At 31.9% G+C, this 27,198-nt stretch overlaps 2 protein-coding genes and 1 long non-coding RNA gene across 3 annotated transcripts; 2 read left to right on the forward strand and 1 right to left on the reverse strand.

Moving 5' to 3' along the window:
• Window positions 1-1,964: 1,964 nt before the first annotated feature.
• Window positions 1,965-6,743, forward strand: LOC126882009 (putative nuclease HARBI1). Its single transcript, XM_050646781.1, has 2 exons — window positions 1,965-2,698; window positions 2,749-6,743. The coding sequence occupies exons 1-2, from the start codon at window positions 2,511-2,513 to the stop codon at window positions 3,623-3,625; spliced, it is 1,065 nt and encodes a 354-aa protein (XP_050502738.1). The 5' UTR covers window positions 1,965-2,510; the 3' UTR covers window positions 3,626-6,743.
• A 52-nt stretch (window positions 6,744-6,795) lies between these two features.
• LOC126882010 (uncharacterized) lies at window positions 6,796-9,937 on the reverse strand. Its single transcript, XM_050646782.1, has 3 exons — window positions 9,142-9,937; window positions 8,319-8,537; window positions 6,796-7,461 (listed from the first exon to the last, which is right to left on the reverse strand). The coding sequence occupies exons 1-3, from the start codon at window positions 9,545-9,547 to the stop codon at window positions 7,217-7,219; spliced, it is 870 nt and encodes a 289-aa protein (XP_050502739.1). The 5' UTR covers window positions 9,548-9,937; the 3' UTR covers window positions 6,796-7,216.
• Window positions 9,938-21,240: 11,303 nt separating this feature from the next.
• On the forward strand, window positions 21,241-25,816 carry LOC126882013 (uncharacterized). Its single transcript, XR_007697078.1, has 3 exons — window positions 21,241-21,910; window positions 22,758-22,884; window positions 24,627-25,816. It is a non-coding gene; the product is annotated as an uncharacterized LOC126882013 (long non-coding RNA).
• The last annotated feature ends 1,382 nt before the right edge of the window (window positions 25,817-27,198 follow it).

Genomic DNA, 27,198 nt, shown 5'->3' on the forward strand with positions numbered 1-27,198 from the left:
GTAACCACTAAGTTTTGCAACTAAGGCCCGGTCTTTTCACCTGCGAATAAAAGTTATTCGGAGGTTTATTTGACAGATTTACATGTAATCTGCCGGATAAACTTCCTAATAAATATTTATTCGGAGGTGAAAATACCGGGCCTAAGACATCTTAAGACGACTCAAAATTATGTTTAATCTGTATGCATTCATTAAAATTTGATGCTAACTACTGATTTGTTTTTACCTTTTTTTCATAAAAAAATCTGGCGCCCCGATAATCACACAGCGTTCTAAAATTATTAATCTATCTTAGGATTTCTAATTTTGTTTTTAATTTAATTAATAGGTGCACTACAGTTTATATTACACCAACAGATAACAATTTTTAATTAAATAAAAACTGGAAACTAAGTAGGTGAATTTATTTTATAATAATTGTGTTCTGGAAATTACGAAGTGGTCGGGATATTTTGCATAACAATGTACATTCTATGTACAGAATATATACTACATTTTATTTATTTATTTAATGTTGCAGTCGCTTAAACATTAAAAAATACTACGTTTAATACAACCCAGGCAACCAAATAACGTTTACAAAACGTTGAAAATACGTCATAATTATCACCAAACCACGTCAGTTTATCACGTTTTTTCTACGTCGAAAGTCACGTGAATATGTCCCACCATAACTGACGTCATTTTTATCACCTTTTAGATACGTGATATCAAAAACGTAGTTTTTGTCGTTTTTTAGATTATTTTTCATTTTATGGTTTTAAAAATACACAATAATTATTCTTATGGGCATTGTTGGTATTGCAATTTTTCATTTAACTGTTTTAAATTTAGCTTACAGGCTAAAAGTAAAACCAAGTGGAAGACTTTATAAAAAAATGTATAGAATTACAATCAAATTACAATACCCTCAATGCAACATTATAGAATTTTCACTTTTTATATAGGTATACTTACTGTGTCAAAACTGAAACAACATATAAACTAATAGATAATTTATTAACAAATTATCCAGCATAATATATTAATTTAACGTACCGCTGTCCTTTAAATCAAAAAGAATTGTGAACAACACATAATAATTTGTTCATTAACAGAAAATAAACACCAAAACACCAAGTCTTATTTTACCACACAAAGCATATAAACAATAAATAATCAGATCAATGTCATGTCAATATACAACATTTATAAGCATTAACTGTTTAAGCTCCTCCCATTTTTGTGACGTCAGACTTGGGCTGTGTGAAATGAAAACGTGTTTTTAAACGTATTTTAACGTCATTAATCTTACGTATTTAAAATCACCTACAAAAGACGTTTATACGACGTAATGTTCAAGCACGTGTATATATTCAACCATAAACTGACATTTCCTCGACGTTATTGACGTCACTTGGTTGCCTAGGAAACGTTAAATTAACAAAATGTGTGATTTGGCATTGGTTAATTTAGGTCATTACGTAGAGTATAATAGGAATGCATACTGAGGAACACTGCAATAGTTTTTTTAAGTCGAAATTATTGTTAATTACAACATAAACTGACCGCAAATATGTACACAAATGAATGGCAAAGTCAATTGTTTTCCTTGAGTCGACGCTTTTCAAATTCGCCACCAGGCGTCGCCCACTTTGCGGTTCCTCGACAATATGATGATAAAAAGTTCCTAACACGTAAGATTTTTGAGTTATGATAAAAAAAAATGAGTTACGATTTTTGAGTTATGAGTATTTTACTAAAATTTTTTTAAAACAGTCATTTGTAATATATCGGTGAGTGATGTTATCAAATCAACGTTTTTCCTAAAAATTGTGCATAATTTGACAACACTGGGATATCTAATGTCTACGAATAACACATTAACATTTAAATAAAAACTAACCCAAAGGTAATCCTTAATCAGTAAACCTACCCATTTAAACTTATTAGTTCTAAATCGTTTTAACGACTGTTACTTTTGCATGACAAAAGTGTCTGGATTTCCAAGGAAAGGCAAGCATAAAATTGAATATCCAGATATTATCTCAGCAATAAAACCGGTTTTCCATGGAGACTTACCAGTTCCAGAACCCCCGGCAAACTATGGGAAGAAGATTTGGAAATATATGGCGATAAAAGTAAACCCGATGATGTATCAGAAAAGAATGATTCTTATTTTCCCGAAAGCGACGAAAAAACACCTTATTGCATCCAACAAGCCGAATTACATGATTTACGGTTTCATAATCAACTTAATGTGAACATTAACGGCCGGTTTCACAGGGTCAGGTTAACTTGTGGTTAAGAGATAACCAGAGGTTACCCCGAAATATGCGTTTCACATTATCAGGTCAACGGCGAAGTTGTGGTTAACTGATAGAATTTTTAACCAGAGGATGGAGTGATGGTTAAGCTCTTGACCAGAGGTTATCCTAACCTAATTTCGAATTTTTTTTGACATTGACAGGACAGATTTGATTAAAAACAGTGAAATTATTTAAAATAATCAGACAAATCAGATATAGATAATGGATTATGATGTTAATGCTTTTAGCAGTGACGAGGAAGCTGGTAGACCGCGAATAATTAGGCACAGACCTAATTATTTCGAGGAATTAGACCAGGAAGATTTTTTCTGTCGGTTTAGACTCTCCAAGAACACAGTGGAAAATATTTTGGAGCAAATTGAGGATACAATTTCTCACCCTACAGACTGGTAAGTAGATTAAATGGATTAGGATATATTTTAAATATATGTCATTTTAGGAATGATGCCCTTACACCCATGCAGCAGTTACTGCTAACTTTGAATTTTTATTCAAATGGTTCGTTTTTGCGTACTACTGGTGATTTTTGTGGAGTCAGTAAATCAACCAGTAGTAGAGTGGTAAAACGAGTAAGTGTAGCCTTAGCAAATTTGTTACCAATTTACATAAGAATGCCTGAAGGTGATGAAATTAATGAAATAAGGCAACAATTTTATAACATAGCACGTTTTCCTAGGTGCATAGGTGCCATTGATTGCACCCATATCAAAATTCAGTCTCCAGGAGGGGCTAATGCAGAAACTTTTAGGAACAGAAAGAACTTTTTTTCCTTTAATGTTCAAACGATTTCAGATCCGAATCTGAAAATAAGGGATATTGTTGCTAGATGGCCTGGTTCTTCTCATGATGCACATATATTTCGAAATTCAAATATATGTGCATCTTTTGAACAAGGTCATTTTGGTGAACATGTCCTACTTGGAGATAGTGGCTATGCCATTAAAAATTATTTAATTAAACCTTTAGCCCATGTCACAAACGCTGCTGAACAACTTTTTAATGAGTCCCAGATAAGGACTAGGAATGTTGTAGAGAGACAATATGGAGTATGGAAGCGGAGATTTCCATCATTAGCAATGGGACTCAGAGTTAAATTAGAAACTGTTCAGCCAATAATAGTGGCCACTGCTGTTCTGCACAATATAGCTTGTGATGCAAATGAAAATGATCCACCAGTGCATCAAGAGCAAGAAAGAGCAATTCGTTTTGCCAACAATGTTAATGCACCAAATATGGATGAACTGTTAGATAACAGATTAAATCCTAATAATAGAAGACGATATAATCTTATAAATAATTATTTTGCTCAACTCTAGTTGCAAAAAACGAAAAATTTTCTTTGTGACTTTGTAATTATTCATTAATTCCATACCTTTTATATTATGATCTCAGGAGTTCTAATTTGTTTAAGCAAAATGCTTAAGTATTGACTATTATATTTTTTATAATTCATATCTATACAATTCTCATTTTTATCTTAACTTTCTGAGATTTTCTAGGTTTGATTCTATGTTGAATAATTTTGGTTTTTAGAAAAACCATTATTTTGACAACATTTGTTTATATGCTTGCTCTTGATGTACATGTGGATTATTTTCATTTACAAACAAATAAAAAATTAAAGCAAAGATTATTCAGATTTGATTACAGAACAGGGCCTCCACTATGTGCTTATACATATTTGAGAAGTGCCTCTACACAGGTGCTCCAATGAAGTTAAGTTAAAGCTGAAATATGTATAAGCACATAGATGAAGCCCTGTTCTGTAATCCAATTTGAATCGTCTTTACTTTCGTTTTATTTGTATTCGCTTTTGTAGGTATAAAAGGAACTAGTTCGCTAAAGTATCACAGTGAACAAGTCATGGATGCAGTTATAGATCTCCTGGTAGACTAATTCACCACTCTGTTCTGCTATGTATTCTGCATCTTAAAATGTGCAGAGAATGACAATTCGAATTTTAGTAATTTACTATTTTATTGGGAAAAAAGCCACAATTTAAGTTAAAAATGAAATTTATTGAAGTTTCAACTTTCACTTCGGAAGTTGTTATCAAAATACTAAATATTAATAAATTAATAAAAATTTTGTTGTTTAGTAAAAAAAAAATCTTCTAATATTTTATTTTAATCTGACGCATTCATATCGATCTGACTCAGACATATATTATACATATTAAATTAGACAACTTTAAAATGATATTGACAATATTTATGAGTTGCATATTTTAGTGCCTGACTTTTTTGACTAAATAAAAAATTATAAAAAACATAGATATAAATATGAAATGCAAAACAATGGATTGGAAACAAAACAACACACTACACATGCTATATTAAAAGTAATGTATTTTGTAAATGCACATAATATATGTATTTTAAATGTTTAAATTTATACATTTGTTAAATATTTCTTTGTTTGTATATACCAGTAGTATATAATATAAAGGTATTCTTTTATGGTGTTCTGAAGCTATTTTCTTGAGGCATTTTTGTAATTAACTAGTTTTAATGGGAAATACGCCACAATTTTACTAAAAAAATGTTTTATTAACGTTTCGATGCCCAAGTCGGGTGTCGTCAAAATTCAAAATAATACTAAATAAACAAAAATGTTGTTGCTTAGTAAAAAATTCTTCTAATAATTTATTTAATCTGACTCATTTATATCGGCAATTCAGACATAATTATACATTTTAAAGTAGAAGACTTTAAAATGATATTGCCAATATTTACGAATTGGGTTCCTGGGACGACTTTATTGAAAGATAGTTCATTTATATTTAAAAGAATTTACATTCTTATGTAAATTGGTAACATAAGTGTATATAAAAGACAGTTCTACTTCAGTGAATATTTATGTTTAGTTAGTATTCAGTGTGCTTTTTATTTCTTGTAAATCTATTTTATAATATATATCAGGTAATAGGGAACTTCACATTTTTTTACTACATAATAATGTTCAGTTTTGTTTAAAAAAGGAAATTCCAAAATTGCACGTTTCAAAAACTCATAATACGTTGTACAAATATGTTTAGGGTTATATTTAAATGACATTTACTGTATGTCATTGTAATAATATATATACAGTACATAAATCGTTCAGCTGGACATAGAGAATACACATTGAGAAAATTGTGGCAACTGCACTAACCTGTGTTAGTTGAAGCTTCTGTTCGAGTACGAGTTTTTGGTGCAATAGAGCTGTTATAACGAATAGAATGAGTGTGATTTGACGCAAGGCTGTCCATAAATAAATCAAAAACAAAATTTATGCTTAATTAATAATTTTACTTTAATTTTAAAAATATTTTTTATTTAAAAACTACATAATTTCAAACTAAACAGTTTTTGCCATTCCCTTATGCCAAAAATATATAGCTACTACATTATCTTTGCCCATGCGTCATGATTAATTTTCTGACAAATTAAATTAAAACATATGTCAATGTGTGTAGTATATAGTACAGGGAGCGTTCAAGTATTTTTAACGCGATTTTTGACCCCCCCTCCGTAACGCACTCCAATGGGCGTTTAGCTGCGTAACGCAATTTTTGAGCCCCCCCCCCCCCCCAACCTGCGTTACATAATACTTGAAAGGCTGCATACACAATTATACACGTGAACATATGTTTTGATTTAATTTGTTTGAGAATAAATGATAACACATGGGCAAAGATAAAATGGAACAACTATACCAGGACATCACGTTGACACATTGATAGTTTTATTTTTTTCTGTATCTTTACTTACATACTTCTGGGGTCTCTGTGAATTTGAAACGTAATATATGTTTTATGTTGTTCTGAAGCTATTTCCTTGTGGCATTTTTATGATTAATTATTTATATGGGAAATAAGCCACAATTAAAATGAAAAAATAATTTTATTAACGTTTCGACGCCCAAAGCGGGTGCTGTTGTCAAAATACAAAATATTACTAAAATAAACAAAAATGTTGTTGCTAAGTAAAAAATTCTTCTAATAATTTATTTAATCTGACTCATTTATATTGGCAATTTAGACATATATTATACATTTGAAAGTAGAAGACTTTAAAATGATATTGCCAATATTTATGAGTTGAGTTCCTGGGACGACTTACTGAAAGATAGTTCATTCGATTACCATGAAATCAACCATAACTCAAGAATATCCGTCACAAAAAAAAATTATAGCATGTGATCTGTTTTTAAAAAGACAACCAAATGCAATGACAGTAAAATTCTCGCGTTAGAGACTTCATAGTAAATCACAAGGGAAAACCAGGGATAGTATCACAGGTTTTTCCTGGTTTTCCCTTGTGATTTACTATGAAGTCTCACGAGAATTTTACTGTTATTAATCATATGTATTTATATAATGTAATATATGTATTTATATAATGTAATATATTATGTAATATTTTTTTAAATAAATAATATTAATATTTTAAATGTGTTATTAATTTTATATTGTTGGTAAGAAAAGGTTTTATGAAATAAACAATTATTTAAAAGGAGGGAAACTCCTGGTACTCAGTAAAGACATACTTGTTTATCAGTTGTCTGAGTACACTGAGTGAAAAACCCTCATTTATTTTAAATTAAAATATAAAAAATACATTTTGTGAAATAAAATTAAGAATTAATGTAAGTAATCTACAAAACTAAATAATAAAATGTTTAAAAAATATATATGTACAACCAACAGTCCTAAACAAATATAAGAATTTAGCCTAATATCAATCTAAAAATAAAACTTAATTAACTAGTAAAAATAATTATTCTAAGCTAATCTACAAAACTAAATATGAAATGCCTAAAACATATATACAAAAACAGTCCTAAACAAATATAATTTAACCTAATAAAAAAATTAAAATTAAACAATTACTACTCTTAGAAAAGTAGGCACTAAAAGTAGGTACCTAATTTTCTAACAGTGATAATTGTTTCTTTTTAATTTGAATATCTAATTCTAATAATTCTAACTTCTTAGCTTTTATTATTTCATCTGACCTCAAATTTTTCATTCTGAGTTCGTGTTCTTCTTCAAACTTTTCTTTTTGAAAACCAACGAACTCAATTTTTTTTGATATCAATTGGCCGGACTTTGTGTCTATTATTTTGGAAACTTTCGTTCTCTCATCTATCTTGACACTTGATTTCCCTCCTAAAACAAATCATTATTTTACCCTTTTGTGCTTTATTAATAATGTTTACATTATATTTTAATTGGGTGATTGCCCGTTTATAAATATATAAATTGTAAATAATCAATACAGTGGAACCTCGATAAGTCAGATTAATCAGGACCGAGGCTGATCGGGGATATCGAAAATCTGGGTTAGCTGGAGAACATGGTAAACATTAATAAAATAAGGTATGCTTACAGCCTAAACTCCATTATAATAATTGTAAAAACATGAAATACATATTATGCACAGATATTATTATATAAATCATAAGTTATTATTATCTAAATTATGCACAGTTGTATACAGTTTTGTTAATTTTACGGTAAAAAACTCAGTCAAACTGAAAAATTGTTTTGTCTGATGAAAATCGGTCCGGGTTAGCCGGACTTCCGGGTTATTGGAGGCTGACTTATCGGGGTTCCACTGTACATATTAGAAATTAAAGGGAGAGTGCCTGGAGTGGTTGGCTGTATACCATAGTTATAAAACTTTCGATTTGTATAATGATATAAAGTTTATTAAAACTTTAAAGTCATCCATTTATTTCAACTATAGTTCATTTGCTTTCAAGATTAGTAACGATGCCAGATTCAGACACCTGATTCGTGGGTTTTCATGTCGGTTTCATGTTCGTTTAATACCAAGTGTGATGACACGAAAAACCCACGAATCTGGCCTCGTTACTCATCTTGAAAGCGAATAATCTGACTAGATCAAAAATGTTCTTATGTTGTTTTTTATACAATTTGGATGACTTTTTAAAAAAAAATTATACCATTATAATACAAGTTTTTACTTCTATGTAACTAATACATATTAGCTTATACCTTACCTCTTTTTGGAGTAGCCAACTTCTCCGATATGGGTTGCTGCAAATCTTTGGGGCAATATGTCTCCCAACTTCCCCTAAAACCTGTAGAGGTCGATGGTAAGTTTTTTTCCTCATCTTCAAAAACCTCACCCTGTACTGCATAATCAAAATCCTCTGCAACTTCCTCCTTTTTTTCATCCTCTACAACTAGGACAATGTTTTCTTGAGGTATGTTGTTGGCTAAAAAAAATGCATAAATTATAACTAAAATATTAATACAATATATTCTGATGTGCTATGTACTCAGAGTATAAGCTATAAAAAAGGACTTTTTGCATTTTTCTATATTTTGAATTTTATAATTAATAAGGTATTATCAAAATAGAAAGTAAAATAGTTAATTACTCTACAGTTATGAAATATATTTCATCGCCATTTTGATATTTTGGTGGGAAACTATCCATAGGACTTTTCAATGCTTCTCATTTTTGTTTTGAGCTTTTTCGTCATATGCCCTATAATCCATGTATAATATTAACATACGACATATTACAGCAGCTCCAAACAAACGAGAAGCATTAGACTAAACTATAGGTTTCTATTGATAATTTCCAACTCTACTAGTTTCATTTCTTTTTATTTCATGTGTTATTTAATATTACTTTATTAAATAATATTTAATAAATTTAGGCCCGGTCTTTTCACCTCCCAATAACTATTTATTAGGAAGTTTATCCAGCAGATTACATGTAAATCTGTCAAATAAACCTCCGAATAACTTATTCCGAAGTGAAAAGACCGGGACTTAATGTTTAATAATTAACTTTATTAAATGGATACATACCTCTGTTGTTGTCGCTATCATAAGAGGGTACCGTCCCATGCAATGTTTCCACTCCAATTAAATCTGATACGGCCATTTCAATTTCAGACAATGGCTTGTCTGTGTAGGGGCCACCTCCAGTCATCTTCAATTGGAGTTTATTCTCCGTAATACGTTTTTTAGTTTTCTTCTTTAAGTTCAAATACTTCTCCTTTAATGTTTTTATGCTGCGGTAACCACTTGCCCCACATGTAGCATTGAATTCCCTTTCAATGCGGACCCATGCACCATTTTTTTGGCGCCATGTTAAAGCGTTAGTTTCCTTGTTTTCGATGGTTTTTCGATATTTCATGCAGAGTGATATTAAAACCTGCTCCTCCTCTGGCGTAAAGTTTGCCGACCTTTTCAAAGGGTTTGCAGGTTCCATTTTATTGATCAATGTATTCACTCTGCAGAAAAAAAAACAACAACGTGCACTAGCAAAGCAAATGGAGAAAACCAGAACCACAATCACCACAATCCAGAATGGTAAGGTAAGTGTAAATCACAAAATGGAGTTTCAAAATTTTACAAATAACGGAATAACTAATGTCAAAACTGGTCAATGTACATAATATATGCTAATAATTTTCCATAAAAATATTATTTCTGGTGATCATTTTCCATAATTTCATACCAACATAAGAAAAATAAAACAAAGCTTACGGTCAACTAATCATAACTGAATCTGTGGTTGTGAAACACCATCTGTCAGTTAGACCAAGGGTAGAGGTTAGTTGACCGCTAGGGTTAACCACAGATTGTGAAACCGGCCGTAACTAAAGTTCACTTTAACGTTGACATTTATCCATATGAATTGCATTGACAAGGGTACCAACTTAAAACTTAAAGTCCACTTTAACTGATTATGAAACCGGGCGTAACGCCCGGTTTCATAATCAGTTAAAGTGGACTTTAAGTTTTAAGTTGGTACCCTTGTCAATGCAATTCATATGGGTAAATGTCAACGTTAAAGTGAACTTTAGTTAATGTTCACATTAAGTTGATTATGAAACCGTATCACTTGCCCAAAGGATATGCTTAACTCTATTAGGTTCTACATTAATAGAGGATTTTTTTTAAATGGAATTTACTAGCCAGTAAAACTTACAATATTTAGGAACCGTAACCAGGAGCTATCTTAGTTTTTTCCTATGCAGGATAAAATGTGTGTTTGCATTAATCCACATAGTGTTATGGGAAAAATGGGATAGGCAGAAAATTGTCTACAAAAGACTTACTATGGTTTTTGTGTCTAGTTCTGAACTTTTGTGTATATAGTATAAAATAATTTTTATAATAAACAGCAATATTTGATGCATTCTTACATTTCACCTGACAAGACAATGTATGCGTAGACCCCTACGCAGAAATGCACGGCACCTTAAGAAGAAGATAATTCAAAATCTATACGTGGTGGAAAATTTTAGTGTTTGAATTCGCATTCAGGACACTTTAAGGCCGCGTCCCACCATCAAATAATTTGATCAAACTGGTTTGAGCAAACTGAAAGTGACAGTTAGTGACGTCACATCCTGAGTGTTCATTGTGGGTAATAATGAAAAATTTTAATTTTAAATAAAGTACAAACAAGTTAGACAACTCAATACAAAAAATTTGATCAAACTAGACTGATAGTGAGAGCACAGATTTTTAGAATTTCAAAAAAACTGCAATTGTGACACCACTTTGACGTACTTCCGGAGTTTGCTCAAACTGTTTGATCAAATTATTTGATGGTGGGACGCGGTCTTGACTCCCCGGTACAGCCATTTTAACATCAGTCGCAATTTTTTTTTTGTTTTTTTGTTGACTAGTGTTATTAGGGGCATTTAGAGGGCACATTTTTTATTCTAGGTAAGCGCCTAACGCCCAAAAAATGATTTAATTTCTGATAAACCCATAAAGGCCGCATCCCACCATCAAATAATTTGATCAAACTGGTTTGAGCAAACTGAAAGTGACAGTTAGTGACGTCACATCCTGAGTGTTCATTGTGGATAATAATGAAAAATTTTAATTTTAAATAAAGTACAAACAAGTTAGACAACTCAATACAAAAAATTTGATCAAACTAGACTGATAGTGAGAGCACAGATTTTTAGAATTTCAAAAAAACTGCAATTGTGACGTCACTTTGACGTACTTCCTCAAGTACGTCAAGTTTGCTCAAACTGTTTGATCAAATTATTTGATGGTGAGACGCGGCCTTTACACTTCCCCGACATCCTCCCTACTCTAAGGTTTTTATCACACAATTTAATATGATTTTCGTCTTTTACGTTATTTTGCCGGTTATTAGCGCGCTCTAACTAATTACTAATTTGAAGAAAATCGTGTATAATAATTATGACATCAAATTCTTTACCAAAAATAGGCCATGTACTAAAAAATCTGGATTGAAATATTGTGAATGCTTGAAGTGATCTTCAGAGAAACCGGCGCACGGATTACTGTGTGTTGCAGTAATCCGAAGATGTCGTACCCTTCAAAGACAGTAGACTGTTATTTCTTCTTGAAGGCTATATGCAGAGCCGGAGAGTCCTGTAGATTCCGCCATCCTGTGCCTTCATCTAGAGTTGCTGATCGGGACGCTCGGATCCTAAGAGGGGAGCAGTGTAACGAAAGAGTTAATTCCGACCAAACTCACATAACGGTTGCACCTCATAGATCTGTTCGATGAAGTCGAGAAGCTTTTCGGCACTGACTGTTACTAGAACCGTATAGATGCAAGACCATGCGATAACTAGAGATAGGCAGAACATTCCAGAAGGAACCTATGGTGGTTCCCGCCTTCTGAACCACCTCAGATAATTAAGGGGTGGTTACCCCCTACCATAAGGGTTGAAAAAGTAACACTACTCACTGTAAATTCATTTATTTGTACGTTGGAGTAATAACGGTAAAGAGCTGGTGGTATAATATTTCGTAGCCGTGATGTTTTCCCGTTGGGATCTCAAATACCAATGACTAATCTTTTCGCCATGAAAGTAGAACTAAAAGTGGATTCCCCTGTTTACTGTTTTGGTATAAATAATAGTGAGAGTGTTTTTTTATTAAAAGTGCTGAATCGACTAGATTATAAATAACGAATACTAATTGTTATTTCAAACTGACCTTGTATCGAACACCGATACATTGATGTGGTAATATAGGTCAATCGTATTTATTATAAACAAACGTATTTGTTCTACCAAAGACATTTAATTATTAAAAGAATTTGTCTTAATAAGATGATTACTGAGATGCAGTGTGTCGCAATACATCTTCCCCTTCCCTCCAAAAATTTTCTGACTACGGAAAAGGAAGAAAATTTTCTGATAGTACCACCAACTGCTTACTGCGTTTTAATAAATACAAGTTAAGTTTTTATTTCCTATAACTAATAATTAAATACAAAAAAATAAAAATGTTCGTTATCAACATTGTTCCCGTTCCACTCACTCACCGTGTCACTCACTGTGTTCTCGGATTGTAAGCATATAGTCTATTCTTATGTATTTCCCTGATTTTATTGTTTTCCATTCTGATCTTACAATTAACGTTATTTACCTCTGTTATTGTGAAGGGGCCTACATAAAGACTATTACACTTACCTTTCTCTTCCCTTTTTACCAGGACTAGGTCTCCTATTTTAAAGTGTTGTGATGTTGTTTTGGGCTTATTTTCTTCTTGCCGCTCTTTTTTGTCTTCACTGCTTCTAGTGAATTGACCTATCGTGTCTATGTACGCTGTGTCCTCTGGTTTCGAAGAAGTGTCCGATATCACGACTTCTTTGACATGTGTTCTTTTCGGTTTGTTAATCTGACATTCATGGCATTGTTTAACGTATTTTCTTACGTCTTTTTCCAAATTTTTCCATCTGAATCTTGCTTTTAGCTTCTTTATTAGTCTATTTTTCTTTAAGTGTCCTCCAAATATCGGATGATTATGATATTCTTCTATTAACCTGTGTTTTTCTTTGTCATCTTCTATTGTTTCTGGTACTTCACATATGTATATTTCTACATTCTTCAATATTTTGTTTCCTTGTTTAATAAATTCCTCAATTGTGCACACTTTAAAAATAATATCTTTTACGTATATTTTTACTTTATGTACTGCATTCTCTACCGCCAGCTTATCAAGCTGTGCCAACATTTGGTTTAAATCGAAATGATTGAATCCTGTGGCTATGCTCTTGTTGCATTTTATTTTGTTTTTGACCCTAATGCTCAGTCTTGGTGAGATTAGTTCTGCTCCAAAAGACAAAATTGGTAGTCTATGCGCCTCTAAATTATTTAGTACCTTTCTTACTGTCTGTCTGGGGGCTTCTGGCTGTAGTGCGAGTTCACTTTCTGCCTTCGTTTGCCTTGCTTCTTTCTTTATTTCTCTTGCTTGAGCTCGTGTTATAGCTAATATATGGGTATTGTCTATAGGTTCTTTAGTTGATGTAATGTTATTCTTGAAAGGCTGTCTGCGTAGTTATTTTTCCCTGTTATATACTCTATTTCGAAATCGTATTCCTCTAAATCTAATCTGATCCTTGTAAGTTTCGAAGTTGGTTCTTTCATTGCAAATAAACGTGTTAGGGGTTTATGATCCGTTTTGACTAAAAATGTTGGTGCTCCATATAAATAACATTTGAAATGATTAATTCCCCAATGAATCGCTAGTAATTCCTTAACGATTATAGGTTTATTACATTCTCCTTTATTGAAACTTCTTGATGCGTATGCTATTGGTAGGTCTATTCCGTTATAATCTTGACTTAAAATTGCTGAACAACTCTCGTTGGATGCGTCTGTTGTTAGGATGAATTGTTTATTGAAATCTGGATATTTTAGGATCGGTGGCTTCATTAGAGATGATTTAAGCTTATTGAATGCTTTTTCACATTCTTCTGATCAAAAAAATTCTACTCCTTTCCTCGATAATCTGTTGAGTGGTCTGCATATTTCAGCAAAATTTTGAATAAAACGTCTATAATAGTTGCAAAATGCTACGAATCTTTTTGTTTCTTCCGCTGTCTTAGGTGTCGGGTATTGTTCAATCGTTGCATATTTCGCTTTGTCTGGTGATACTCCTTCCTGAGAAAGATCATGTCCTAAATATGTTACTTCTCTTCTAAAAAATTGACATTTTCCTGGGTTAAGTTTCAGATTGAATTTTCAACATGTCTCGAATGTCTTTTTCAGGTTGTCTAGGTGATGTTTCTCAGATGTTCCTATTACTACTATATCGTCCATGTAAAGAAATGCTTTGTCTGGTTTTAATCCTGAAAATGCTATTGACATCATCCTTGAAAAGCTATTTGGGCTTACATTTAATCCAAAAGGTAATCTGGTAAATTGAAATGCTCCATTTTCTGTGCTAAACGATGTGTATTTTCTCGATGATTTTTCTAATGGTATTTGGTGAAAACCTGACATTAAGTCTATAACTGAAAACCATTTTGCTCTTCCTAGTTGATCTAATATCGAGTCTATTCTTGGTAAAGGAAACTTGTCTGTGACTATTTTCTTGTTCCGTTGTCTAAAATCTATGCATAATCTCCATGCTTTATTTCCATCTATCGCTTTTTTCGGTACCAGCACTACTGGGCTGTTGTATTCTGATGTGGACGGTTCTATTATTCCTTGGTCTCTCAGTTTTTGTACTTGTCGGTTTAATTCCTCTGTTTGTGCATGAGGTGTACTATAGTTTTTAATATATACCGGAGTTTGGTCTTTAACTCTCAGTTTCTGTTCGTAGAAGTTGTTACATGTTAGCATGTCATGCCTTAGGGCGAATATATCTGAATAATCTTCGCATAAAGATACTGATTTATCGCGTATGTATTCTGGAATATCTAACTTCAATGATTCCCGTAATTCCTTTTTCCTGTCCTTGCTGTCGTTGATCAGTCTATATATGTTGAATAATTTAATGTCTAATGTTTTGATTGCGTTTGTCTCTACTTTTACTGTGTCGTAGGTTGTGTTCAAAATTTTGATGTACGGATTATTACTTGAAATAATTGCTCTCGCTATGAATATTCCTGGTTGTATTTCCTGTTGTTCCACTATCCTGTCGTTCTTCAGCGTTTGAAAAATTTTTACGACTCTGTAAATTTCACATCTAGGCGGTATCATTATCTATATTATCCAAAATGTTCGTACTAATGTAACAATCGTTGTCCTTTTTAATGTGCATTTTAGGTTAGCGTAGTCTAGTATGCATTGAAAGTTTGAAATAAAGTCTCTCCCAATGATTCCGTCGGTTGGAATAGGAAAGCTAGGTTCAACTAATTGAAAGATATGCTCAAATCGAGATCCTTTTACTTCTAGTGTTGTTTCAACTTCCCCCATTGTTTGTAATTCTCCTTTAGTTACTCCTTTTATTTTCGCCTTTGTGTTTGGTTTCACATGTTCCTTCATAAAATCTTGTGAACATTTCAGTATTGAAATATCAGCTCCTGTGTCTATGATAAAGGTATTTGTGTTTTCTAAGATTCCTGTTTTCATTCGTACAAAATTCGTTAGGTTTAAGTCGAAGTTGTAAATATTATATTCCACTTCTGACTGTGTACTTCCATTGTTTCGTTCATTCAGGGGTGTAATGCTAGTTCGCGTCCGCAGGTAATACTACACGTGCACCCTGGGTAAACTAAAGAGCTAGCACAAGAGGCGCCAGACAATCTTTCCTAAAGATCTCCTGGCAGATATCACAGTTATTTTAGAATAATTATTAAAGATGACACAGTTATTGAATGGAGTTTCCAAAGAAGAATTTACAAAAGAAATTGGACCCAATGTAAGAGTTTGCCAATTAAATATAGAAGGTATAAGTAGAGCCAAATGTCAAATTCTAATCAAACTATTAAAAGATAACGATATTGATCTGGTCGCATTACAAGAAACGCATACAGAAAACGAATTTCAATTGAGTTCAAGAGGAAAAATCCCCGGCTATGATCTACTGGGTGCTACCTACGACAGAGCCTACGGTATAGCAATTTACGTACGTACAGACATAGAAAATGCAGCCTTGATTTCTACTTCTACCAAGAACAACATCCACGAGGTAACTGTGAAAATCGGCAATATCTATTTATCAACTAAATTTTCGTTTATAAAAATTCATTATTATTATTTTTTAATGTATTGTGATCTTTATTTTTATACAAAAACTGTGATAGAGCCATACGCTAAATAAATAAATAAATTCGTTCATTCAAAACCCCAACTGCTGGTTTTCTGGTTCCTCTTGGCTGTCCTCTAACTCCAGTAGCCTTAAGGCCCCGTCTCACCATCAAATAATTGACAGTTAATTTGATCAAACTTGACAGTTAGTGACACAAAGTGACAGTTAGTATGTATAGTTTGTGTCACTAGTCACGTTTGACTGTCAAGTTTGATCAAATAACTGTCAATTATTTGATGGTGAGACGGGGCCTTAACGTTTCTGTTACGTCCTCCTCTCTGGTTTCCTCTGTACGTTTGGTTGTTAAATTGTCTATATCCTCTGTTCGAATAATTCCGTTGGTTCTCTGTTGCTTCTCCTTCGTTCCGCTGTCCGAAGTTATTTCTTCTCCCTCTATCGTATTTGTTATGGTATGCTCTTCTGTATTGCTGCTGTCCTCTCCTATTTTCATAATTCGTCCTATAATTGAACACTCTTCCCTGTGTGTTCTCCTCTGTCGTATCAATCGATAGAAATTTGGATACTACTTCCTGCGGTGTTGTGAAATTACCTGCCTCCAGTATTAACTTAGCTCTATCCGTATTAACATTTCGTTTCATTGTTGCTACCACTGTTTCCGTTGTGTATTTTTTCGCTAATTCCAATGGCATTCCTTCTGCTATGTATGCTACCTTCAACTGTTCCGCTAGTTCCTCTACTTCAGATGCGTGCACCGCTGCATCTTTGTTTTCTTGCCTTTTCTTTGCTAACTTGTCTATTATCGTTTTCGGATTGTCGCCTCTTAATTCTATCTTCAGTGCCGCGGCTATAAGTGGGATCGTATCCTCTGTGGTTATCAGGTTTCTAGCCTTATTGGTCAATCTTGTCTTTATTAATGTTATCGCTGTTTCTTCATGTCCTTCTGCTATTTTTCCCAGTAGTTCTAATGCGTCTAAAAATGGTTGTAGTTTACCTGCGCTTCCATCAAACTCGTTCGGCAATACTTTGCTTGCAATATTCAAAAATTCGTTAATTGTCAGAGCCATGTTTAATATTTTTATATCTTGTTTTACGTCGCCTTTTTCCTATTCTATTTCCTAGTTAATTTTTTCCTCTATCTCCTCGTCACTTTATCCCTCTTCTACTTCTTCGTCGCTTTGTTTTTCCTCTATTTCCTTGTCGATTGGCTGGTGTATTGAACTTGGACCTACTGTTCTTAAGTTTACAGCTTGAAATGAGCGTATAACTTTGTCTTCCAAAAGAGTGGAACTAAAGTGGAACTAAGTAGAACTAAAAGTGGATTCCCCTGTTTACTGTTTTGGTATAAATAATAGTGAGAGTGTTTTTTATTAAAAGTGCTGAATTGACTAGATAATAAATAACGAATACTAATTGTTATTTCAAACTGACCTTGTATCGAAAACCGATACATTGATGTGGTAATATAGATCAATCGTATTTATTATAAACAAACGTATTTGTTTTACCAAAGGCATTTAATTATTAAAAGAATTTGTCTTAATAAGATGATTACTGAGATGCAGTGTGTCCCAATAGTTAATATATAAGCACGATAATATTTAGGAGTAAGTTAGTGTTTAAGATAAATTCAAACTGAAAAGTTGTATAAATAAATCTCATGAATCGAATCGTGAGTTTTATTTTAATAGACCAGGGCATTTAGCACACAATATCTAGAGACTTGCACTTTTTTGCATTGTGTTCAGGATGATATCAGGAAAAAAGTATACTATAGAAAAATAGGTGGTGCATTTTGAAGTGCATAAAATGCAAAGTGCCAGATTTTGTTACTCGGGGGTTTTTTGGGGTCGCTGTCCGTCAGATATACGCCGCTCCGACCACCGGAGAACCTGGTGCACAAGTTCACTGCTAAGGCGCGTCATCTTAAGTTTTTGATGCAAATCTTTGTACTGAATGTCAGAAGGTGGGTGATTTGAATCATGATACTATAAATAAAGTTATATAGTATCATTATTTGAATCACACTTTCTTTCAGTGCACAAAATACATTCCACACAGCTATAATTTAATCGAAGATTTAATAAAATGTAATGTTTTTCCACCTTTCAATATATCCTATCTATTGTCTCTGAACAGCAAAAATATAAGGTGTGGTAATCTATTCTTGTTCTCATGATCATTTTTCAGTGCGTCACAGTTTTTCGATTTCTCTCTAATGTATTAAGTTTGATGAGACGGAAAAAGCGGTAGCTCCGTGATTAAACACAAAAATAATGCAGCATTACAATGGTTATATACATAAGATGTCTATTCCTAACCTACGTTTGATTCGTTGATATTTAGAATGCGCGTTTTTTCTAGCCAATCAAATACACGTATTACGAACATTTGACGAAAACCACGGTTCTTAGACATTACTACGGTTCAAGGTCCCTATACCATAGGTTGTATGTATGGAGACCTACACAGGTCTCCATAGATCTTACAGGTCTCCATAGTTGTATGGTAACTTTGACATTGACAAATGAAATATTGTCATCGTGACGTCACCCAGACGATCAATTTTACGAATTGTTTGTAAACATAATAGGATACGTGGTTTGGAGGCTATATTTTGTTATTAAATATCGTTAGTGTTTTAATTTGTGTTTATATCTTGAGATATAATGTATCTATAGATATCATTAAGTGTTTTTAGTATAATAACTTAAACCCAAAACTCTTTTACAAGTGTTAAGATACATTTTAATGTGGTTGTATTAAGTACCTACTTACTGGATTTTCTTTCTGCTGTATTGTATAGTAAAGAACATTCTTGTATAGAGACATTACAGTTCTGTAATGTCTCTTGCGGTTCTTCACATCAAGTTTACATCATCTGTGTAGGTTGCAATCTGCTTAGACTTATTGAACAATATATCTAATTAAGTCTATAGATAATAGATCTATTATATGTAATTGTTTCATATAAAATTATAACCAATATTGCAGCCATCTGAAGATCGTTTGAATAAACAATTATAAACTAAATGAATATATAAAATGGGGAAAATTCCCTTTATTGCACTGAAATTGTATTTTTTTATAATTTACTGTTAATGTAAAACTTCACAGGTACCTATTGAATGGAATCATAATGTTTTAATAGTTTTAGATATTACAATCCAGTACCTTACGTAATCAGATGCTCTTATGTTAAACTTAAGGGAAAAACTACTAATTTTGATACATAAATCTTTAGTTGAATCTCTTTTTCACCATGGTTTACATGTTAGGAGGAATTTATAATACTGTACTACATGCATTATTCCCAATTCAAAATTATTATATACCTACTCAAAATTATTTAAAAAAGTAAATTGTATTCAACCCATTATTAATATACCTAGGATATTTGAATGATTTAGTCCCATATATACACAAGAAAGAATCTCCTTCTGCTTTAATTAAGTAGTAATGCTATTCTACTGCATATATTTAATTGCAATTATATTCTATGATTTTTGTAACTCTACAGGTATCTACCACATTTTTTAAAGAATATATGAAATAAATAGTCATTAAAAATCCAAACGTATTTTTTTAAATATACACATTTTCAATACATTCCTACTTTCCGAGTTCATTTCAATGAGTGAAGTGAATGAATTTGTATGCAGCATTCTGGGTGACGTCACTCCCGCCATTAGATTCTCGACGCTGATTGGTGGAAAGTTACCATGCAACCTGTCTATTTATGAACCTTGACTACGGTTGCCTAAATCGACTAACCAATGAACATTAAGGGTGAGATTACGTCACGAGAGTTTACTGTCATTTGAATCGTAATATGATTTTTTTCGAATCCTGAGAAAACAAAGTATTTTAGAAAAATTTAAACGCAGGATGCAAGATTACATTATTACCGAGGGCGGAAAGCCCCTTAGAATAAACAAGCAGATTCTATTGAATGAAATATTTGAAATTAAATATCACACTTCTCTTTTATTTTCAGCCCTGTAACTTATTAAAATAAACATTATAGAAGTTTTCAGGGACTTTCAGCCCTCGGTAATAATGTAGTCTTTCATTCTGAGTTTAAATTTTTCAAAAATATTTATTAGTTTTCTCAGGATTCGAAAAAAATGAATATAATTAAAACACATTGAGAATTTTGACATGCGTCAAAATTTTGCATTAACTCAATGTAAAATTCTGAGCTGTTGAATTCCAGCTTCCCTAATAATTATTGTACATCAAAAGACATTAGAAACTATTTGTAGAGGATTGAAATCTGTATTGGAAATACCTATTAAAATTGGTCTACGTAAATAAACATATTCCAAAATTTTGTAAAAATGTAATACATTTTAGTTTTCAGCCCAAACTTAGGCCACACACAATGCAATAATGTTCACATTTTTGAACTGTCAATATTTTTATTTTATCATCTATGTATTGTTTAAAAACAATACAGTTGATAAGATACCCTCAGTTGCGGAGAAAAGATTAATAATAAAGATTTTTTTATTCAGTCAATGGTGTGAGCACTGTCAGTTAAACGCATACCTATTGTGGCAAATGTATCATATTTTTCAAAATTTTGGAATGCATTTAAATCGTAGAACAATTTTAACTTTTTATTTTAATACAGATTTTAATTCTCTACAAGTATTCTCTCATGACTTTTGATGTAAAATAATTAGGGAAGCAGGAATTCAACAATTCAGAATTTTACACTGAGTTTCCTATGGCCCTTTTTACGATTCACCACCCGGTATAAGATAAAATGTGTACTATTTGTCTAATAATTTCATAATAACACAAATAATACACATATATACACAATAACACACATTCAATGATCGAAAATCATTTAAAAATATGGTAATGTAAACTCTTGTGACGTAAAGTCAAAAATATAAGTCTCCCCACCACCGTCGGACAAGACAACCGTCCTAAATCGACTAACCAATGAACATTAAGGGCGCGATTACGTCACGAGAGTTTAGTAATTTGAATCATAATATGATTAATCGGTATTTTTTGTATGGAAAATAGTAAAGATAGTTATGAAATAAAGATATTTAGTGGATTATAATACCTAATTATGAAAAACTTTTGATTTTTGTGTGGTCTGGTACCCCTACCACAGTGGGATAGAAATCTTGAGCTTCCCTGGCCCCTTTCGCTTGGAGGTGCTGTGCTAGGTGCTAGTGTGCTAGTAGTCACAAACACGAAACACATCAACAAGTCACGTTCGTAAGAGTTCGTTGCGCATGATTCATTTTCCGTCATTTTGTTTATGATTTTGTCCTGTTTTGTTTTTTTTTTAAATAGAGGTAATTTTATGACCAGTGATATGGCTAAGACAGATAGACTATTATTGAAATGGAACAACATACAATAATATGTAGAACATGTTGTGTTGGTGGTTGTACCTTCTCCACATCGATTACGTTTTCCAGAGATGAAATGGACATGTTCTTGGAAGGGTTGAAACCTTAGGTAAGTATACACCACTTTATCTTTACAACAGTTTTCGTGTTTGTTCTAGGCATTTTAAAGAAAATTTTAAGATACATGAGAGTTCGAACAAGAGGAATTACCAAAGGGGCCATCCCAAGCTCATTTTTACCACCACTAGGTAAGAACCACATAGGACAAATAATTCAATTTTAATAGAGCTAAAAGTTAGCCAACACCGGTAATTATTTAGTGTTGACTCACCGCTCCCACAAGTCTGACAACTGTATATATGGTATCTGCCTTACCTTCTTATCATTTTAAAATTAACAATTAACTGCGCTCGGCTTTAATTTTTGTATTTATCTCATTTAAAAATGTGAAATTTTCACATCAATTTCAAATTATGGCCGCCATTACAGTATGCGCAGATCGCTTACGTATGGATTGATGACAGTTTATTTCTGCAATGTTTATGTCTGCAATTGATATAATATGCAGTTTATGTCTGCAATTAATATAATATTAATTATTAATAAAATTAAAAAATTAATATATTATGTATTATACAGTACAATTTCTCAAAGGAGGAAGACCTAACCCTTCGGTCCAAACCTAACTTTCGGGTATTAGAGTGTAGAGTGTTTTGTTAATTATTAATAAAATTCAAAAAAAAAATAAAGCACCTTCTGTCTTTGCACAAGAAATTATAAAAAATTTTAAATTAGGCAACATTGCAGAAATAAACTGTCATCAATCCATATGTAAGCGATCTGCGCATACTGTAATGGCGGCCATAATTTGAAATTGATGTGAAAATTTCACATTTTTAAATGAGATAAATACAAAAATTAAAGCCGAGCGCAGTTAATTGTTAATTTTAAAATGATAAGAAGGTAAGGCAGATACCATATATACAGTTGTCAGACTTGTGGGAGCGGTGAGTCAACACTAAATAATTACCCCAACACCTATCGAGTAAAGTACATATCCAACAATTAAAATACTTTGGATCAATCAAATTACAGGAATATGCAAAAGACCTATGCATGAGTTAAAATAAATGACCAGAGACAGAGATCTTTTTAGACAGACAATATATGACATCACGTCGACCACTACACTCCCTCCTGGGGGTCAGGATTGAAGAGAGAGGTAAGAACTGTACCTCTTAGCAAATATTTTCTGAGACTCAACTGTCTACACTACAATCACAATAAAGATACACTAGAAATAAACAAGCACGAGGAGCACTCCCAAATTATGATTTGGGAGTGCTCCTTGAACATTCAACGTGTCTTGTTTTGTTTATTTTTATACAGTAGAACCCCGATTATCCAGGTGCGGAATATCCGTGCTGCGGATATCCATGCTATGATTTTCTATTACTCAAATTGCATTTTTGAGGTTTTATCAAAATATCTTCATCGTAAATTACTCAACGGAAACTCTATATGCCGAAAGAGAGACTCATAATGATTTATTTTACCTGTTATATTTTTATGATTGGTACATATGCATGTATATACATACATATCTGTATGTCGGAGGTAAAGGGCACTATGTCCATTTTTGTCAATATTGGGATTATACTGCATTTATAATGAACTTTTAATTCTCCACACAGAGGTATAAAGCACTCTGTCCTACTTTATAAAATAACAAAGGTAAGCACTTTATAAAAGGTATCCTGTCACATTTTATTTAGAGGCAGAGGGCACCATGTGGACATGTAAGCTTATACCTTTGTGCATGATACTATGCCTTTGTGTACATTGCTTTACAAATCCAGTATTAAACAAGCAGGGTAATGTTACACTTTACCCTGTAATGTTTGTCATGAAGGAGAAACAAATTAAAGTTTAACATTGCATAATGCATTTTTAGTAAACATCTAGTACCATGACCCAATAGATCTTGAAGAGGTAAATAGCACTATGTCCACTATATTGTGTTTCAATTTTTTTTATTAAAAATAAATCAAGTTTAGTATCACAATATGTGTTTTAAATAATACAATTTTGAAAGATAATAATCTTAAAAATAAATTAGACAAGGGGTTGTGACATAATGTGTATTAGCATAAGTACATCCTGTAAAATTACGCTTCTCCTGTAAAATTACAAATTTGTGACATAATGCCCTTTACCTCTGGCATACAGATATGTATTATACATAGGAAATACATGTTTGGATTATCCGTGCCACCTCTGGCCTGAGGAGCACGGATAATTGGGGTTCTACTGTATAGTACATTTTTATTGTAATTGTAATGTAGATAGTTGTGTCTCAGATTAGCGAATGGACGTTTTAAAATCATCAAATCTCTTACTTGACTTTTAGTAATTGTGTTCCTAAAATCTGCCTTAGTAATTATATTCCTAAAATCTGTCTTATTTTTAATACAACTATTTTGAAGATATATATACACTGTTCTTACCGTATATACACCGTTCTTAGGCGTCAACGCCCTTTGGTAGGGATCTATGGAGGAGTATCACCAAGCCGCAAGCCCTTATCCCTTGCCGTACTGCTTCTCCATAAGCTGATCAGATGCCAGTTTATTCCAGACCAAGCCGTAGACTCTATCGAGTTTTATACTACGGCGTCGGCCTTTTAATAATTTCTTGACCTGGCTGAGGCTTGAACCATCGATCGCAAACCACTATACTTGTCAATCAACTGCGCCTTTGCCAACTGGACCATCTAGACTGACATTTTGAAGATAATTATTGTAATACTACTATTCCATTATTAGAAATTTTGTTGGGATTTCTCCGCAATATATTACTTATTTGAGTTCATTTCTGATAATAATAAAGGTCCAGATATTTATGTTTTACTCAAATAGATTTATTTATTTGTCATGTTTTATAATTATTGTATTTAAATTTCAGATTATCAGGATGAAAAGGCTACTGAAGAATCTCAATTTATTGACATGCATGGTAATATGTTATAAAGTACTTCCACTCTAACTTTTCCCATGCACGAAATTATTGACGAACTACTATTCATACAAGGTCTCTTTTTAACTCACAGACACTCTGAGAGTAGTACATATCAATGCCACACATCAATGTATGTCTCGCTTTATTTTTTGATATCAACGCATGTGAAAAGTCAGAGTGGAAGAACTATAAAAATATACCTTACCTACATTCTAAATTGTAATAATTTTGCTTTTCATTCACAGTCATTTATTTCGAGCTTCTGTCATATGTCCTATAATCCATGTATATTAATATTTTACACAGATTAGCTTAGTTTCGAGCATCCATCATAGGAATCTCATATAATATTAATATAATCTGTGTATAATATTAATATACATGAATTATAGGACATATGACAGAAGTTCGAAATAAATGACTGTGAATGAAAAGCCCTATTATTACAATTGAGAATGTAGGTGAGGTATATTTTTATAGTTCTTATAATATTATAATATGTATTATGCTCATATAATGATATTATCCACTGTACTGAAAGGTAAAAATTTTAACCCACAAATCAACTTTTTTCAGGAAGTAGAGAAAACGTTCCACTTAAGTAATTTGGTGAGGAATTAACCTCATCAAAACAAACGTATATATCAATAATTGAACTATAAAGTAATGAAAACAATTATTAGGTTAATTCCTCACCAAATTACAAACGTCTTTTCTACTTCATGAAAAAAGTTGATTTGTGATAAATACAGTAAATCCTCTGTTAACTGAAACATTGCTTAACCGAAATGGGTCAATAGTTACAGTTTCAATAATTACGTCAATAAAAGGTAAATTTTTATATCAAAACAGAAATAATTCAATGTTAATTTGTCAACATTGCTTTCATACAACTAAAATATGCAATTTATTTATTTATTTATACAGGGTGCCTGCTTAACTTGGAACCATATGGGAAACTTTTGTAATATCAATTTTACGAAAAAAAGTCATTCTTTATAAAGTGCTCTGCATAGTCTAAAACCTACGATGCAATCATCAGAAATCAAATTTTGTCAATAATATACAAGGTATGTCAAAAAATATTAATATCGCTCAAGAGCAAACTACCTTTATATTTCAAAATATCAAAAAATTTTATTATGGAAAGTTATTTGTAATTAAAAACCATATTCAAATATGCAATAACAGCCTTCTACATGAAAAAAAAATTCTGAGATTTTCCTAAATTACTGATTCCAAACATCATTTTTATTTATTAGACCTGTAATAACTCTTTTATTAATAATTTTAGGAAAAAAACTTATTCTTCATAAAAATCTGTGCATGGTCTAAACCTCAAGATGCAACCATCAGTTATCCAAGTTTGTTAATTTTATACGAGGTGTGTCAAATAATATGACTTTAGAAAGAATTCTTTCTATATTCTTTCTAAATTCATAGTATTTGACACACCTCGTATAAAACTAACAAACTTGGAAAACTGATGGTTTTATCTTGAGGTTTAGACCATGCAGAGATTTTTATGAAGAATAACTTTTTTCCTAAAATTTTTAATAAAAGAGTTATTACATGTCTACTAAATAAAAATGATGTTCGGAATCGGTAATTTAAGAAAATCTCAGAATTTTTTTTTCACGTAGAAGGCTGTTATTGCATATTTGAATATGGTTTTTAATTATAAATAACGTTTCATAATAAAATTTTTTGATATTTTGAAATATAAAGGTAGTTTGCTCTTGAGCGAAATTAATATTTTTTGACATACCTGATGATTGCATCTTAGGTTTTACACTATGCAGAGCACTTTATAAAGAATGACTTTTTTCGTAAAATTGATATTAAAAAAGTTTCCCATATGGTTCCAAGTTACGCAGACACACTGTATACGGGATTACCCCCATTACAAAACATACAGTATAAAATCAATATATGTAATATCTACTAAACTAGAGTAAAATAAATCTTAATTACACATTAAACAAAAACGAAATAGTTATCCATTACACATATTACATCTATAACACAAATCAGTTAAAATAAACAAAAAAGTACTATTCTGTAGTACTTAGTAAAGTATTATTCTGAATTTACATAGTAAAGAAAATATTACAAAATCACCTCATAGTATTTTTTAATGTCAACTGTGACCAAGAATACTATGTAATTTGATATAAGAAGAATACAAAAACACTTATTTTTAACCGAAATTCTTGTTATCTGAAACAGCCTCCACCCAATTATTTCGGTTAACAGAGGTTTTACTCTATGCAAATGCATATCAAAAGTATTTAAAAATAAAACAAAACATTAAATATAACATTTTTGTTTAATACATTTTTTCTTTACATAAAAACAAATGAAATGACACAAAAACTTATAGATATTGTAATTAAGAATCTAAAACATTATAGTATGAATTTATATTAAATTCTTTCATTAAACATTAGGAGGTCCTAAAGAACAAAAGCGGGATTGTCCACAATTTGAAGATTTTTTGTACTTTTATGATTTTCTG

Source organism: Diabrotica virgifera, chromosome 3 (assembly GCF_917563875.1).
Source record: "Diabrotica virgifera virgifera chromosome 3, PGI_DIABVI_V3a".
In the NCBI taxonomy this organism is placed as follows: domain Eukaryota; kingdom Metazoa; phylum Arthropoda; class Insecta; order Coleoptera; family Chrysomelidae; genus Diabrotica; species Diabrotica virgifera.

Coding starts and splice junctions, on each gene's coding strand:
- LOC126882010 (XM_050646782.1), bottom strand. CDS start 9,547: ATGGAACCTGCAAACCCTTTGAAAAGGTCGGCAAACTTTACGCCAGAG. Junction 8,538..9,141: donor TGATAGCGACAACAACAGAG/GTATGTATCCAT, acceptor CATTTTTTTTAG/CCAACAACATACCTCAAGAA. Junction 7,462..8,318: donor GTTGGCTACTCCAAAAAGAG/GTAAGGTATAAG, acceptor GATTTGTTTTAG/GAGGGAAATCAAGTGTCAAG.
- LOC126882009 (XM_050646781.1), top strand. CDS start 2,511: ATGGATTATGATGTTAATGCTTTTAGCAGTGACGAGGAAGCTGGTAGA. Junction 2,699..2,748: donor ATTTCTCACCCTACAGACTG/GTAAGTAGATTA, acceptor ATGTCATTTTAG/GAATGATGCCCTTACACCCA.